Genomic DNA, 18,445 nt, shown 5'->3' with positions numbered 1-18,445 from the left:
TGATGTTTATGGCTGTGAATGATTTCAATGGAAAAAATGTAAGGGTTAATTTAGACTAGGAAAATAAGAGTTTTGAGTTAAACATAATCAAAGTTTACCTAAAAGTATTCAAAGTCTGCATAAACCTGAAGATAACAATGTAGCACGGTATAGTCTTTTCAAAGACCCTTAATTAAGAGTGAGGTAAACTCTTCCAGATCTGGGTCTCAGCTCTTGACTTACTCTTCCGTTTCTTTATTCTCATCTTCTCAGTGTCCAGCTAATGTACAACACTGATAACTCTCGCTGTGTACATAAGCAATTTCTGTTACTGCTGCTTTAAACTGAGTTTGTTTGGCCTCTGCAATTTTCAGGTTGAGTATCTTTTTCTGGAACAGTTCACCTTTTGCTCACTTGTGCTGTACTCTGCATCTCTCTCAAGTCCTTTATTTTTGGCTTTTTGGTTTTTCTAATGCAGAAACAAACTTTTTTGATGGACACTGAAAGTAACAACTGTGTGCACACACACACACACGTACAAATACTTGAAACATAACCTATTACTAAATGCACTTGCAGTGCATCTGGGAGTGGAAAAACTATGAGTCTGCAATTGTGCTAAAAAGAGGACAAGTTAATGTAAAATATGCAAAAGAGTTGTAATACACAAAAAGCTGGATATAATGGTATTTGTGGCCTGTTTCTTCTATCAAATGTATACTTATTAATACAATGTCGATTTATCTTTATTTTCTAAGTTGAGAAGATTAAATGCAGAGAATTGTAAGTCAAACAGGACCAAGAACACAAAGTGCTAGTTGACACAGGTGGCGATGTGTGATATTCAGTTTGAAAGAGAGTCCAATAATTTGTGCAAGAAAGAGGATTAGCCAAATGTCCTAACAGAAAATTTGACTGCAGAGGTTCAATTCCTTGTTTCTTAGGAACAAGAAACATAGTTTAGGAATAAGCTATGATCCTATAGCTCATAATGAAATAGTTAGATGGCATACATAAAATTCCAATAAGCTATCTTTCATACATCCATTTAGGAAAAAGCATTGAGTTAGGGCAATCATAACCCATGAGAAACACTTGGACTTCAAAAAATTGCATTGATGTAATAAAAGAGCATGACTACTAAGCTGTTGTTTAACATGACATGTACTGGCTCAAGTGTGAATCATTCTGGGCAGAGTAGCTAGCTCTGGTGCCCCAAACAAGGTTCATATAATCCACAACACATATTCTGCAACATCACCAAGTTGAGACAATATTCTCTAACATTTTAAAGGAGTTACATACTACTGATATAATCTTAGAAAGATATAAAGCAAAATATAGAACATTAATTTTAATTGATTTTTGTTACAATTTTGGTATATTTTTAAAAATGGAGTTTGACTCATTGTGATATTTTTTTTCCTGTTTTTAAAGCACTTGAAGCTTATTATGTGAGATTTTATTGAAATGTTTAGAAGAATTTGACTAAGATTCTAATCAATGTTTAAATGGTTGAATCTGATTTATTAAATTTACAAGTTTTGCCTTATTAGCTGTTTAAATGGTGTACAAATATTTAGAGAAATTGCATGTATTAGAGTTGTATGTTTAATAAATTGGGCATTAAACAAAGAATAAATAGCAGCAAGCGTTGTATTTCATGCACCAAAGTCTCTCAGGCAAAAACATTTAGAGATGCCTAGTTAGGGCTACACATATGGTAGGTGATTTTTTTCTTAAAGTTACCTGGCTCTTTCCAAAAGGGGAACTGTTTATTTTTCTTCTATATTTTCTTCTTGTTTAGTGATAACTGCTTCAGATGTGGTTTCTGTGGCTTCTCCTAGCCCCTGCTGCTATTCACACTAAATTGAAGATATTCTAAGGAGAATACAGGAATTATAGGTCAAGGTTAGCTTTTAGACAGCGCAACAACTCCACCAAACTTGGATAGTCAGAAGCTGCATGTTCTTAAGGACACTTTAGCAAGTCATGCTGTAATTACCCTAAGTTATCGTACAACTAAAAGTTCCTGGGGCTTCCACTGCAGCTTCTAGGTTGAGGAAGAAAACATTTTATATGCAACACAATTTGACCACGTTCCTCCATGATCATCACAGTCTAAGCTCTTTAGATTAAGCACAAGTTATAGACTGGAAATACAGGCAGACTCTTGTGGAAGTTTCCATCAGAACCAGGCCATCTGAAAGAATGTAGGTTCAAAAGGACCCCAGTTTGTGGAAGTGGCTGTGGTGATGGTAGCAGATAGCTGAAGTAGTGAAAGAAGAGAGGTTTTGGAGCTTTTTCTGGGGTAATATGAGGATGTTAATAATCGCATTTTGCTCTGGTCTACGTTAAGGAGAACTGCTTTGCCTTCTGTTGCTTCAGACTGGCTTGCCATTGTAATTCTGAGACTATAAAGATTTCCTTAGCTGTTTGGCAGCTCACCTAGATCCAGCATCCTCTACAGCTTGTATATTTTAGACCAGTGAACACAGAGCTTGATGAAGATTGCTACTCTAAGGAATTTAATTTAGCTTTCATCTCATCTTATGGAAGTGAGATATAAAATACAAAAGACAGGTGATATGCTCATCTTATTATCTTGACTTCTGGGATTGGTCTAGCCTCACCTCACTATGCCGTGTTTGCCCTGATGTAGAAAATTGCAGTTTCTACTCCAATTTACTCTCATGTCTCTGCTGTGACCGGCTCCAGTTCCCAATATGGCTGCACTATGGGTCCTCTATTCTTGGTACCCTGGATTTGCAGGTTCAAATACATGCTTTCATGGTGCAGTTGAAAGAAAGAGCTCCCAAACAGATAGCACCAGGAAAATAAGACCACTCTCAGCCCCAATTTTCATCTTTAAAGATGACATTAACCCTGAAATGTTTGGAATTTTTGCATAGATAACTTCTTTCAGTTCTTGGCTATTTCCAGGGGCTAGAAATAAATTTAAAAAATATAAGTAAATAAATACATAAATAACAATAGTGACAATAATAACTACAACCCTAAAAGAGATGATATATAGTAGAGAGGTTAAGCACTCAACCCAGAAGACCTGTGTTTAATTTTCAGGTCCACTACTTACAAGCTGTATGACCTTGGGCCGGTTAAGTAACCTTTCTGTGCTTTTATTTAAAATCTGTAAAGTAGGGTTAATAGCACTTCTGTCACATGGGTGTCACGGAACTTACATGGGTGTGGAAACCTGCCTGATACATGGTAAGTGTCCAATAAATGTTAGCTAATTATTAAAAGCTATTGAAGATGGACCATGTGATAATTTACATGTTACAAATGGTCTTTTAGTTTAGGTGATAAAGAGTAAAAAAAGATTTAAATAATCTATTATTTGAATGACTCTAGCTTCCATTTTTCTTTGTACTGTGTCCAGTAAGTTTGGTATAGTTAACGGCAACCACCTTGCCCATAGAAGCAAAATACTCTGTAGTTAGTTCTACTATACCAATTTCATGAGTATCCAGCTCCTCAGCCCAGAATACCAATTGTGTAAAAAGTGCAATGAATTCCAATGCACTTTTGATTGCAATGATCTGAACCAAACACAAAACATAGTTGATCCAAGATGATTTAGGCTTTAGAATGTTGTGCATTACGTGATACGCACGCCCCAAACAGGAGTATCTTTGAATTTAACATATTTTCCTTCCCAGAAAACAGAATTCTTTTAATTAAAAACATTTTTAAAAAGTTCAGTACGTGTAATTGTTAACACCTGCTATGTGTTACCAACAGATGTTTCTTACTTACCTAAGGGAACTGTTATAATTATAGTATAAGCTTATTGGAATGGCATTTACCAAGATAGTTGGGAAAGTTTAGTTGGTGACTTTGTATTTAATATTTGGTATTTCTTTAAATCCCTTTCCCTATTGCTATAAATCCCCACAAACCCACCCCAACCCAGCCCACCAAAACCAAAAACATCCTTTTGGGGTACCCAAATGTTTACAGACTGGCAATGATTATGCATATTTTAGTCTTCATAAAAAGTTACTGAAATTAAATCATGTGAATACTAAAAGCATTGTAAAATTTAATTGTTTTAGCAGCTAATCCATGCAGTGTTCAACATGGAAGTCCTAAATCTTGATTATAAAAGTAAAACTATACCTTTTAAAAATATAATACCCTTCTAATAGCTTGGCTTTAAAGGAATCAATAGTAAAGAGTTTATTTTTCTGACCATTGATAAGGTCTTATAAGCAGTGGGATTTTTGAATTTTTCATTTAGGTTACTAATCACACAATTACCTACAGACGTGTTAAATATGACACTGGTTTCAGCCAATTGCAAACAATGAGTCAAGAGAGGCTGCTCCATTTATAATCGCTTGTTTCAACAGAGCTCTACTGTAATCATAGTGATCTGAGAGTGACTCATTAATTAATTGATGTTCTTTTTTTTATTATGTGCTATTGAGTTAATGAGTAATTTGTGTGAGATAATTTTCTGAACACATTGATTACCTGAGGTATTTTCTGGGGCTTTCCTATCAATGCCATGCTGAACAGATGAAGGTGGTATTCACTTTTGTGTGGTCATTATTAGCAAGTTGAAGGTGAGTATAAACCAATGCAGAGACACATCAAAGTTGTCTGATATATGAAGTACTCTTAAGACTACCCATTAAGAGGCTGGATGCTCAGGACAAGGCCTGTTACATAGGAAGCACTCAATAAATGTCAATTGAAATAATGGCTGTATCAAACCTTTGCTTTCTATTGCCTTAAATTGCATTAAAATCACATTTAAAAACTACCTATAATGATGTTTTTAAGAAAAAATACTGATAAAAAAAAGGCTTTTGCTAAAATTGTATTCTGCGCTAATGGCCTATTACAATAAACATGCAGGTTGCTTTTGCAGCTTACTGAACACTAAACATATTTGGCCTATATCATTTCTATGAAATTGTTTAAGTGACTATTCAGAGAATGGTTTGCCTAAAGTGATAGTTAAAAGGAAACCATTTGTGCATGGTATGTTTTACTACAGATATAATTTTCAGCACCCCATTTCAGTTAAGGCACAACATCTCATCCTTGAAAATGTAGGATTTAGTTGAGTTTTTTGTTTTAATTTATTATACAGGAAAAAAGAAATATGAAGTCTAATCTGACAACAGCAACACAGTTGCTTTCAAAAAGATCACCTAAAATTTGTATAAATGTAGAAAATTATACCCAGCAATTGCTACCTTCATTTTTTAGTTTTATTTTCCCCATGAAAGTAAATAGCAGTAAACTACCTAGCTCAGAAATCCTAAACATAGTATTTGGAGAAAGCATTTAGGGTACTTTGGCTATGCTTGTTGTGATTTACCTTTAGAAAGTAAACGTTCTTACTTTTTTTACTTTTTCATGGACTTCATGTATGCTTTCTAGATATCATCTTAGATTTTGCCAGTTAAGTGCAATCAAATAGTGTAATACCCCTTTTATTAAAAACATAAATCCAAATATAAAAAAAATGATTGAAAGAATCCAGCAGATATTTATTAAGCAAGATGAAAGTGAAATTACAAACACAGGTCAGCTTTTAAACTCAGCACTCTGGTGGAGTGGAGGTGGCTGGTCCTTTATCACAGGCAGCCTGTAGGAGATGCAGGTTAGGAAGAGAGTTTTCGCTGCTTGAGAAATCAAAGCTCCTTGGAGGTGTCCTACTGGAGGCGTCAAATAACAAGCTAAGTGACATCAGGGCTACACAAACAAAGAGGAAAGTTGACAACAATTCAGGGGCTTTGAGTAGTCAAGACAATTAGCTTAGTACTTCAGGTCAAAACTGCTACTATATATCAGCAATTAGCTGTAAAATGGCCTACAGCTGAAAAATTAATTATTCCTGTCTAGTCTCACAATTTCATGGAGATTAAAGATAATCTAAACAGATTAAGACCTTAATCTTTAATCCAGGTGAGTAATTTTGTTTGTAGTAAAAAGCATAGGAATTAATTCCCAAAGTATTAAGTAAAATGAAAAGCAATGAAAACCTTGTGTGGTCTTCAGGTGGCAAGGATAGTTGAACGGCTTCTTGTTCCCAATTTACATGACATACTCATAAACATATGCAAAACCACTTAAATCTAAAAAAGATCATTTGTAAAATTCTGACAATTAAATTTTACATCCACAGTTGAATTCCAAATACCTGCTAATACGGACTAACAGGGCTGCGTTGTGAAAACCACCTCTCACTCCCTCCCTGCTCCCGTTTTTTGTCTTGTCTTGCTTTGTTCTTGGCTGTGCAAGTCTTTTCATGAAACAAGCGTAAGGCTCTAAGGCTAAAATAATAATTATTTTGTGGGCCCCAAATAGCTGTTTTTGAAATTCTTTCTTCGGTATATCTCAAACTTGGGGGACATGTGGGCTGGGCACTCTTAACCATGAAGCTTTTGTAAAAATACAAGTCATTCACTTTTCACAGAACCATTTTCTTAAAAATAAGAGGCAATATCCAGATTCACATGCATGATCATAATAAAGCTTTGTTTTCAAACAACTCAAATCCACACAGCATTATTTTCACCTTAATATTTTGGCCCCAAACTAAGAATTCGGGTATAACATTAAATTTTCATTTGTAACACGTATATTGGCAGGACAAAATACATACGCAAATAACACCGGGAAATATTGTTTCCCATACAAGAGATTGAAAAAAAATAAATAAATAAAAGGAAAACCCACAGAACTGAGTTTGCTGTAGTAAAAATATGGTTCATTGTGCCTGTGTAGAATTAGATTTATTGAAAAGTAGTTCTATTACAGAAGTAAAGAAGCAGGTGTAAGCAACCCAGAAGAGGAGATCATATTTTCATTTCTATTTCCTTAATTGTAATTTAAATAATCATTCTCCATAATTTCTATTTCTAGAGCTTTCTTATCAGCTATCATGTAGGTAAGGAAATAACATTTCACCTTTAAATAAACGGAATGACAGATTTCAGCCTAAGTGCAATGTACTCTGAGTTGGTAATTACAGCAGTGGGAGAGTAAGACACATTAAACTTAAAAGTGTGCACTTTTTGACCATTAAAATAAGTGGCAGGTAAATACAGAAAAATACATCATCACCAGTTCTCAGATTTTTATCAGTCCCTTTGTTTCTCTTCTAGATCATTCTACGAGCCTTATATTGCTCTGATCAAAAGTAACCTCCCTACTCAAATACCATCATAGCTTCAGTGTGCGTTATGATTTCAGTAGATTTACACTCAAATCTTTTCAGTGCCATAAAGTTATTAAATCATAAAGGTATTAAACCTTTAGCTCCTGTGGAGAGTTCTGGGCAAAATTTATACAAGAAATTTAATTTATCATTTTAAGATCACCTCATAATTGTGGTAACACTTTTTTAAAGTAACCCTTTGGAAAAATTCTACGTGATACCCAAAGGCACTAGTTCACATAAGGGGTGTGGCTGGAAAAGCAAAACAAAGCCATCCTGTAGGTAAAGAGCACAAAACGGATATTAAGAAGATAACCATTAAGCTTTAAAGTTATTCTAAAAATGGCACTTTTTATGTTGGTACAAAATGAAAGTGCTTTAAGATGAAATTTTTATGCATTTTTTTTAAAGCTGATCTTTAACCCCCTGAAAATAGGGGGTTATAATGAGAACACTGATAGACTAAATCATAGTGGCAATAAGCAGTGGATGTCGCTAAAATGCTTTGTGTGTCTTTAATTTTTAGTATTTTTAATGTTGATAGACTTGCTTTATCTATCTGTGTATCATTAGTGAGATTTGCTCTTCAATTTTTCACTAGAAAGTTACAGCTCATTTAAAATAGCTGGTAGATACAGAAAGCATAAATATACAGTAAGTTTAAACACTGATTGTACTAAATGCAACAATACAAAGAAGCAAACAGAACACAAATGGTAACACAATAAAACTGTATTACATTTGTGCTTCAAATATTACAATACATTATGTACAATAGTCCAAAATAAACATCTCATGCCAAGTGACACAAAAACGAATAGCAAGCAAAAAAATCCAGCAATATGTACATTACTTTTTTCTTTAATAATAAACATTCAACTCTGAACTGGGGCAATTTCACTACATACAGATGCAGTCCGCCTTGAATTCCATATAACCCTCCTGCTTCCCTATATCTACGCTATTCAGTAGGTTCCTGTGTCAATTCTTATATACATGTGGAGCAAAAAAGATAAAAGAATGTAGTGCTTTGTATTCTTAATGGGGTGATGTTGATAGATCAGCGAACCTGGGGTGCATAACCTTCTTTCATTAAACCTTCCTCGTAGTCCGTCTGGCAAAGGATCATGTTATTCTTTAGGAAAAATTTGTCTCCAACACAAAATCTGAAAATATTAAAAAAATGTGTTAAGATCATTTCATTCAGATCTATAGATTTGAAGGTTTATTTTCCTAATAATTTCACATGGTTAACTCCCTGAATCTGAGAGCTTGGCTTAGAAAGCTGCCTTCATTATCAAAATTAAACCATTTAGTTCATTTAATGAAACACTGCACACAACATTTGAAATCCCACCTTTATATATAAAAATTGTAGGAACATCAAGGTAAAAACTTTGAGCACTAAAGGTGATCTTTCTTTCTTTCCTTCTTTCTTTTCTTTCTTCCTCTCCTTTTCCTCTTTCTCTCTCTCTCTATCTTTCTTTCTTAACACATTAGAAAGAAAAAAGAATTGATCTATATTTATACTCATTAAAATAAAACAAGGAATGCTAATATTTTATTTCAGTGATTATAGAAGATTTAATCCTTAGCCATTTATCTACTTAATAAAGAAGTAAAAGACATTAAAATGAGCCAAACAATTAGAAAACAGCCCATTTTAAAGCTTTCCATTTAAATTTTCCTTTTACTCTGTTATTAAAATGTGATTAAATTCTATAATTTGGAAGTGATCATTCTCAAGTGAAAGGTGCTTTAGCCATATTCCTTTGTTTGTGGCAGGTTCACCAGCTATGAAATAGTAGATGTCATTTCTTAGAGCACTTCCAATTAAACCAAAGGGAGTAACCTGAGTGAACTTAATATTGATGTGAAAAATAAAACTAGTTTCCAATAGCTAATTATGTATTTTATTTTATAAAGCATTGTTTAATGTGAAAGATTGTAATGTTTTTAATAAGTACTCTTTTGGTACAATTTCCCCATGGTGACACTTTGGACACAATTAAGGTCAGAAATAAATGCTTGTGCTGTTTCCGGTACATTTAACAATAAAGTAACTCTGGGGAGATCTGTATATATATTTAATTGTAACAATTTAACCTTCAAACAGTGGTGTCTGGTAGAGTTGACCCAGTAAAACTACTTGTAATTACACAAGCTGACCTCACTGACCTCTGATAGTGGTCTTTCTTTATCAGATAGTCAATTTCGAATGATGTTCAAGCAGAAATCTTAGTGGATAGATTAAATTGTGTAGTGAAAGCCACCCTTGAATGTTTTGTGAAGTTGAAGGTTTAAATGAGGAGCAGTTGGACTGATTTACATTTGCAAAGATTGGAATGCTAGACAAACAGTGAATCTATTTATTTTCCAACTGGGTTGCTTTGGAAATTTATCCTTATACCAGCTAAGTAGATAGAGGGGAAAATAGTGTAATAAAAAAAGTAGATAGAAAAGAATTAGCTTTCCTCTTAAAGGAAAATTGGTCTGTTTATTTGTGGAATTTACTTTTTTTCCTCCAGGATTACTGCCTGCTGATGATGTTGATTGAAAGTACAGACTATGCACTATCTTGAAATCCTGCAGTTGTTTGTGGTCAAGGCTACTGGATACAATGAACATTCGAGTTGGGGGCTTTAAGTACATTTTCTTTTTATTAGCTGCGAACTGTACACTTTAAATGTTGTACTTAAAAATTAGTGTTTGAATACACCAATTTTTGTAGATATCCTGATCACTAAGATACACTGAATAAAAAAATATTCTTCTTGTTAAACAGAACTAAGTAGCCAGATTAGATATTTATCTTTTATGTGAGATTATATAAAACAGCACATAGAATATGTTTAATTACTGTTCAAAATTATCAATTTTATATCACTATTGAAATTAATTTCAACTGAGTTATAAGCTAATAATAAAATACCACATCAAAAATAGATTCAATAAAACACACTCATGTTCTAGCTAATGTTACTGAATCATTTTTTTTCTGAAAACCAACTAATCTGGAAATGCTCTCTCAACAATATATTGTCTAAAATTTTGCTTTAATTTTTTATCAAGCCCCCAAATTTTATTAGCCATCAAATAAAAACATGTTTTGTGGTTTTTTTTTGTCACATTGTTATGTCATGTCATTCTTACCTTTAGAGGTCTTAAAATTTGAAAGCAATTATCTGTAGATTAATAAATTCAGGGTAATTATAGTGAGAAGAGCACCAAACCAAGAGCCTGGGATCTCGTCATAAATCCTGCCTCTACCACCTACCCAATGAGAGACCTGGGCTACATCTCATGCTTTCCCCTGTCTCAGTTCCCTGTGTGCAAGAGACAAACAGCTCCATGATTGGACTGTACGGAGGTTTCAATGAAAAGTGGCTGGAAGACAGAGAGGTATATGGCAATGCATAGTGTTCAAACCCCAGACTCCTTCTTAGGTCACTGAAGATGAAACTGAAGATGAATCTGCAGTTTTTAAATCTGTAGTATCAGTCACTTTCATAGGTTTGTGACAAAGAGTAGAAATGAAATATGTAAAGTCTTACCTCAGGGTTTTGAGTACAGAGAAAATAACCATCTTTTAGAAAGTACTTATGTGCTCATGCTAAGCATGTATTACATGAACACATTTATTCCTTACAACAACCTAGAAGTATTATTGCCTTTTTCAGGAGAAAACCTAAGGATCCCTCTCAGAATTTAAAAAACCAGCCCGGGGTTCTAAAGTTAGAATGCTACGTGGTAGAGGAAGGAAAGTAATCCAGGTGTCTTTGGATTCAAGCCCCATGCTTGCTTGGGTCAGTAAAACACGTAGACTACAGTATGGTGTGAAGATTGAAGTTACACAGGCTTTTGTATTGTTATTATTCCTTTGCATACATGTTAAAAAGCTTGCCTGCCATTCAATGAGACGTTAGATATGCACTGACATAAACACAGACACACACACACAGACACAAGGGTACTTCAAAAAGTTCACGGAAAAATAAAATTGAAAGATCGTATGAATCTTTCCATAAACTTTGTGAACTACCCATATATATATATATATATATATATATATAAATATATATATATATAAAAATCTAGAGAGAGAGAGAGAGAGAGAGAGAGAGAGAGAATATTTATCTAAAATATTCCTACCTGAAATATTTGTTAATAATATGTTGTCGACTGGATAAAGTACATTTCTGTGCATTTCAGTTTATACTTAAAGGTCAAGATGAAACAGAACATGGATGAGGAATGTCGCACTTGCATGTATAACTCAAACAAAACAGCCTTGAAAGCTGCAGTTAAGAGCAGATTATGATTGGTATGCAATTAAGATTGGTATTCTCCTTAAAAATGTTTCATATGTAAACATGAAGAAATTAATGAAACAGCAACATAGATATTCAATGCTTAACGAAATTATCTGTAACTGTGATTCTGCAAGAAAGGCTAATTTCCAATGTTATATAACCAGCTCTTTATGAGATTTAACATTTGCAGAAAAAAAAAAAAAAATCATAAAAGCTGTGATGGCCAGAAGATGTTGTAAGTATACTAACAGGTCAAGCTAAAATTCCTGAAAATAAACTGATAATCTCTCTTGTAATCTAATCCTAATTATTTGTGGTATGATCAGTTCAACTTTTGCCCTTATTTAAAAAAAAAATTAAAGAATAAAAATATGCTCAGATTATTAAACCACTAATCTTGATGTTTTGGAGTTAATAATATATTTAATTTCCAGATATTTTAAAGTGATTCATATGGTCTTACAGACTTGAGAAGTATAGGAAATAAGTCTAATTAATAAATCATCTTTATAAAATATAAGGCTTAGAGTAGTTTTGAGCAGGTTATCAAAAAACCTACTCTAAGAAGCCTCCATTTGTAACATCCTTTTTAAGAAATGATAATGTTAACTTAGTCATCTTATTTCCCTAAGGTTAGTGACTGGCAATTATGATAATTTCTATTTCTACAACACTTTAAAAAGAAGGGAGATCCAATGTATATTTCCAATGTCTCTACTTTCCTATTCAGCATTCTCAGTGACTGAACATAGAGATTTCCATACTGTACTGTTTTCAGTAACAGGTACAGGTTATATACCCACTCTACCACCATGTGCTTGTGAGCAAATTTACTGTCTCATCTGCACCGAAAGCCTGGTTGTCATCCCACATCTCATTCCTAACAATCCTTTCGGTACCAAGTTATACTACCCACACCCCGAATCCTGCTATCTATTACTCAAAGTCTACCTTACTTCAACTCTACTATATCTCTTCACATTTACATGTGTTTAGTCAGAAAATAAAATACCCCTCTTGTGAAACAGGTCAGAGTCCAGAGACTGAAGCCAGACTGCCTGGGTTCAAATCTCGAGTCTACCATTTTCTAACAGTAATCTTGGGCAAGTTTCCTAAATTTTCTGCACTTTGGTTTCATCATCTATAAAATGAGGCTAGTGATAGGACCCATGTAATGATTATATTGAATACTAAATGAGTTAGTACACGTAAAACACTCAGAACAGTGCCTGGTGGGTGATCAGCATTATGTAAGAATTTTTCATCATTATTATTTGATAATGATAATCTTTTCATCTTAAGTTGTTGCCTAGCCAGGAATATTTCTCCCTTTATTTCCATCGTCTTAAATTCTAAGAATTCTTTAGTTCCCATTCCCTTCAGCAACATTCCCTAACCATGCAACTCACTTAATTCTGGTCTTTCCCAAAGCCCTTATGTACTGGTGTGTCATTTACTTTGGCATTTCATATTTTCTCATAACCGTGTACCAGGCTTCCCAACCTGCCCAGCAGTTCTCAGGTAAATAACCATTGAATTATATGTCTTTGGAACTCTTTGCAGTACCACCATAGAATCTACTACCATTTAAGGTGGGTAATCAGTAAATACTAGTTAAGATAAATTTATTCCAGAATCCAATAGCTTTAAACAACAAATATATTTTTGATGAATAATTTAAGTTTGTCTTCTTTCATTCTTATTGTTAAAATTTTATCTCCTCCTGGTCCTTGCTCTCCTCTCTACTCCTCCATGTCCTTACCGAACTCCTCCTCTAATCTCTGAGCATGCTTAGCTGCTTTTCTTACCCTGACCACATCAAATGCTTTCACATCTCCATGCCTTTGTGTGTTGCTCCATCTGCCTGGAAGACCCTTTCCTCATTGCTCCTTTGCCCTCTCGTTTTCCCCAACCCCCATTAGACACACTGCCTATATCCCAACCAGTTCTAGGGAGTTCTTTATTTAAATCCAGCACATCAGCCCTTTGATGCTTCCCTAAGACTTCAAGGACAGACCTCTCTTCCTTCAGTATAGATCTGTTTAGCATCGATTATACTCTTCTCTGAGTCTTTGATGTCCTGTCTCTCCCATAGCTCTTAACAACTCTAAGAAAGAAAGTAGATTTTATCCACCTCAGCTTTCACAGAGCCTAGCACAGTGCTTTTCTTCTTTAATGAAATAAAATGAAATGTTATATAACTCTGTATTGGGGAAATTTCATTACAAACAAGCACTAGTTTTTCCTTTTCTTATAAAACTATCATTTAGTTTTACTGAATTTTATAAGGAGGAGTGGCTAATTTGTCTTTAAGAAATTATTACACAAAATTTTCCAATTCTGAATGAGATTCAAGTTATCATAAAAGAGGTTCAAAATAACCCTCCTCTGGTTTCCTTTTCTTCTTTTTTTTTTCTTTAAATAGCTGGCTAGTACGGTGATCCAAGCCCTTGACCTTGGTATTATAACACCATGCTCTAACCAACTGAGTTAACCAGCCAGCCCTGGTTTCCTTGTAAAATGGAAAACTTATAAACTTTTAATCGAGGATTTTCATTTTTAGCCATATACCTTTAAAAAGGACAGTGAATATCTGTACAAGGAATAGGCAATTCTGGAAGGTTATTATTACTACTATTTAAAATTTTTAAATATTCAGATATCTTAAGGTTATTTTGATTTAAAAGTTAAGATGAAATGACTGCTGAATAAAGTTCATAATCATTTGTAATTCCACAATTGCAGATATCAGTAAAGTTTGTTTAAGGGAAAATGCCTATAAATTACCTATTTGCTTCCTGTTTCACTGGAAAAGGTGAATACTGTGACAGTGATTTGGCTATTGAAAGTGTGGGATATAGCTTTATTGGAAGGGGTTTTCCAAGCAAACTTCAAAATAAAGGGGGAATCTCCTATATTGAAAACCTTCTGTATTCAGAGTAACAAAATTTGTCTTCTTTGGTTGACTGATGAAGATTAGCTGACTTCTTGTATTAAAGAAGTTTGTCTTGTAGAGACTGAAGTGACAAGACAATAACTAAGTGCTAATTGTGCATAACCAGCACTAAAGATATGCAGTCCCATTATGGCATGTAATAAATGAAGCGAACACAGAAATATATTAGGTACTTTAATAATGATACTAGAATAGTATTTTGCAGCAATAAGAACGTGAACAGTTTTAGAGTCAAAATTTAGGAGTGTTTGTCTTACTTGACTGAGTTCTACTGCAGAGATAGACCTAATTGTGAATGCAACATTTTACTTCAATGGTGAAATAAAATTGATATATGATTTGTAAATAGCATTAACAACTTACAATTACTTTGCATCATAATAGAATTTAGGCTGGGTTTAGCATCTGAATGATGTTTTAATTTTCTGTATAGAATGTGGATAAAATGGGTAAGCCTACCCTAACAAAAATGGACAAAGGGCATAAACAGGCGGTCCCTAAAAGAACAAATACCAAAGGGCCACAGTAATCAAATAAATGCTAACTAAAAATTATAACGAGGTACCATCTTTCACCCCTCAAGGTGACGAGGATTTCTTTTTTAAATAATTTTTACTGTTAGGGTAAACGTGAGAATGCATAGTTTTGTACATTTCTGGTGTAAGAATACTTGGTATAAATTTTCTGAAGATCATTTTGGCAATGTAGAACATAAGCCTTCAAACTGTTATATACTTTATCTAATTAATTACGTTCCTTTGAATTTATACTAGCACAGATTTGGCTGTTTATATAGTCCATAGCATATTGATAATACTGATAATATTGGTAAACATAGAAACTTTTGAAGAAAAGCTTACACATCTGATGATAGACGACTGACTTGTCTGTGCAACTCTATCCATAAAGCTGAACGCAAGAAAGCTTAAATATCTTAAAAAATTTTTAAAGCATTTTTAATGGCAGGTAAAAAGGCACAGAATATAAAGTAAATTAAAAAGCCCAAACAGCAAACATTAGGATTCTTCCTTAATACTTTTGTAAAAGCTGTTTAAATGTGGATATAATATATATACTGTATATTATTTATCATATATACATAGAAATGTGTATGGCTGGCTAGATACCAAAATATTACAATATTTCTATTTTAGAATAGGGAAATGTGAGGTGATATTTTTCTTTATCATTTTCTATTTTCTAAATTTTCTACCATGAATATATAACTTTTTATATGTAGAAAAGTAGTAAGTTTATTATTGTGTAAGTATAACTGTGTTAATGGCTGCTGTAAGTGGATCAATATGGCAAATAAAAGTACTTTAAATTTACTACTAATACACCTTTAAAATGTATACAATACATGTACGCATGCACATAAATGGATGTGCGGATATTTGTGTTTTTGCATCTATACCGCTATAAAAAACAAAATGTGCATTTGATAATTTATTTTTGGCCAATGTCACCTTAGTCTGAATTAACTTACTTTGGTTCCAAGCATTTTTTAGAGAGAATCAAGATGCTGTAAAATTACTTCTTAAATTATTGTTTGGATAAATATGATATTGTAAGGTATATGAGGCCACATTCTGAACATCTACCTTTAGCAAGAGACACTACTGAGATATATATCTTGTAGAAAATACAAGTTAATGAAATATTATTTGGTAAAAGTAAATTGTAAATATAAAAGAACTGACTTTTGAGAACCTAATGTGTTTCTGATACTTAATGTAGACCATTTAATTTTTAGACTCAAACACTAATAGGTATTAGTGTCTCCATTTTATGAATGTGGGAACCAAACTCAAAGAGATTAAGATCACACAGTTAATACATTAGCTAATATTTGGTGGGGCTGGAATTGGAATCCAGGTATCAATATAAATATCATATTCTTTCTACTATTCTGCAGGGCCACATAAGAATACTCTGCATCAAATAGTACCTTTCAGGGTAAATTACAGTAACTGAAAACTTAATGCAACTAACACTTATTGATTATATATTGTATGCCAAGGTGTTCTTACAGACACTCTCACCAATTTTATTTTCATTAAATTCCATCAAGTATACTAATTTTGTAAATATTGTATTTTTCATGATGTGTGCATTTTTAATATTCTAATATCCTCTGAATTTGTCACATAAAACAGGTGCCAACAGTATATAGTTCCCACTGGAAATTAAAGTTATAACTTTCAGTAAGGAAAAATGGGATTAAGTCATAATGCTTTTGAGCTAAGTAAGAGTTTTCTGAGACTGAATAATCCAGCTACCACATGTTACAAATGAAAAAACTGAGGTCCAGAGAGGTAAGGTGTTTGGCTTAAGGTCACACAGCTTATTACTGACAGAGCCCAGACCAGAATTTAGGTTTCCAGATTCCCTGTGCAATATTCTTCCCATTGCTGCCACCCCTGTGCTGATAACTGTTTAATAATTAGCTATGTCTGGGTTCATTCCCACAGACATTTGAAACAACTTAAAAAGTACATAGAGAACAAGGTTAAAATTCAAGATAAGAAATCAAGAGAGAGGGAAACTATAAATATGAAAAATAAGATGAATACAAAATATGTGCCAAAAATTCCTGTGTATTTACCTCATTGCCAGTTTGTTTGCTCACAGAAGCAGTACAAAAAAGTAAAGATATTTTAAACCTGCTTTTTAAAAGACAGAAAAACAACACAGAATAGATAATAAGTCCAAAATCTTATAGCCATCCCATACTGTTATTTGATGCTTTTCTTCCAGGTAAAAGTTAGTCTTAAGACCTCTTTCCTCCTCAGTCATTTGTTTCTGGCACTGGATTAATGTTTGCAGGAAATAAAAATGCTGAGATTAATTGCTTTAAGTAAAGTGTCTTAATATAATTCCCATCTATTAAATAAATAGCCAGCACAGGGAGGTTCACCATTTTTCAAAAGCCAAAAATGAAACGTGCTTACCTCTGATTACAAAGCTGACATGCAAAGCAGTCCAGGTGGTAAACATTGTCCTTGGCCCGCATCACCATCTCAAAGGCAGGGATGAGCTTACTACAGGCAGCACAGTTTCCTGTCACACCGAAGAGCCTAGAACAATAAACATTTTTTTTTTCCCCAAACTCTTACAGAGAACTCTGAGACTGTGAATAGAGAAGAAGCTAATATACCCTGTAAAGCTATCAATACACAATGCCTTATGATGTACACAGGTGAGGTTTATCCTAGTTGTATACATAAATATTCTTCTGCAATACATTCTCCGTTGACCTTTCTTGATGAAAATCACATCTTGTTTGAGAAGAAAGGAAAAGACAAATACATTAGGAAGCTTACATAACTGCACACAAATAGAAGTCAATGGGTGTGAATTCACAGCAAAAATCCTCTACTTGTTAGAGTATACAGTAAATATAAAAGCAATATAACTTTGATCTTAATGTTATATATGAAACAATTTAGTTGGAAAAGGAGCCATTTGAATGACTATTTTTTGACATCTAGTTACTGAAAGGTTTGCCATTATTATTAGAAGAACATTTATGAACAAGCCATTTAAATAGTCAAAAAACATAGTGGCACATGTACCTTATGGCCCTATACCATGGTTATAGCTATGATTATGTTACTCAGGTAGCACATTAAAGTAAATGAGGCTGTAAACTATATATAGCTAGACCAGGAGTTGAAACATAATATACTGTCAGAACCGTTGAAATTGTCTGGAAAAAAAGGTATTTAAAAAAAATCCTATTTGCTCTAGATTTCTGAAAATAGTTATTGTAATGACCTAAAAAACAGTACAAAATAAAATATCTCTATCATTTCAAAATGGGAGGAAATAAAATATTTTATCCATTTGCACTGGCAATATTTAAACCAAGTTTCTTTAAAGTTGTTAATGGTGGTGAAGAATTATTATAAATAATATTCTATGCATAGTAGCTAATGTACTTTTTAACTAGGAAGCAAACTAGATGAAAAACACCACATCTGCCAGTTTTCT

General features: G+C 33.4%; 1 protein-coding gene across 2 annotated transcripts in view; it reads right to left on the bottom strand.

The window, feature by feature from the left end:
- Positions 1 to 8,240: 8,240 nt before the first annotated feature.
- Positions 8,241 to 18,445, bottom strand: part of LMO3 (LIM domain only 3) — a 55,334-nt gene continuing 45,129 nt past the window's right edge. For both annotated transcript variants that reach the window (XM_063076147.1, XM_063076148.1), the window contains exons 3-4: positions 17,404 to 17,529; positions 8,241 to 8,346 (exon numbers count right to left, since the gene is read on the bottom strand). In XM_063076147.1, coding sequence (XP_062932217.1) covers positions 8,241 to 8,346; positions 17,404 to 17,529 — 232 coding nt within the window. The remainder of the gene's footprint in view (positions 8,347 to 17,403; positions 17,530 to 18,445) is intronic.

This window comes from Cynocephalus volans, chromosome 12 (assembly GCF_027409185.1).
Source record: "Cynocephalus volans isolate mCynVol1 chromosome 12, mCynVol1.pri, whole genome shotgun sequence".
Lineage (NCBI taxonomy): Eukaryota > Metazoa > Chordata > Mammalia > Dermoptera > Cynocephalidae > Cynocephalus > Cynocephalus volans.
This window is presented reverse-complemented; position numbering and strand designations above follow the sequence as displayed.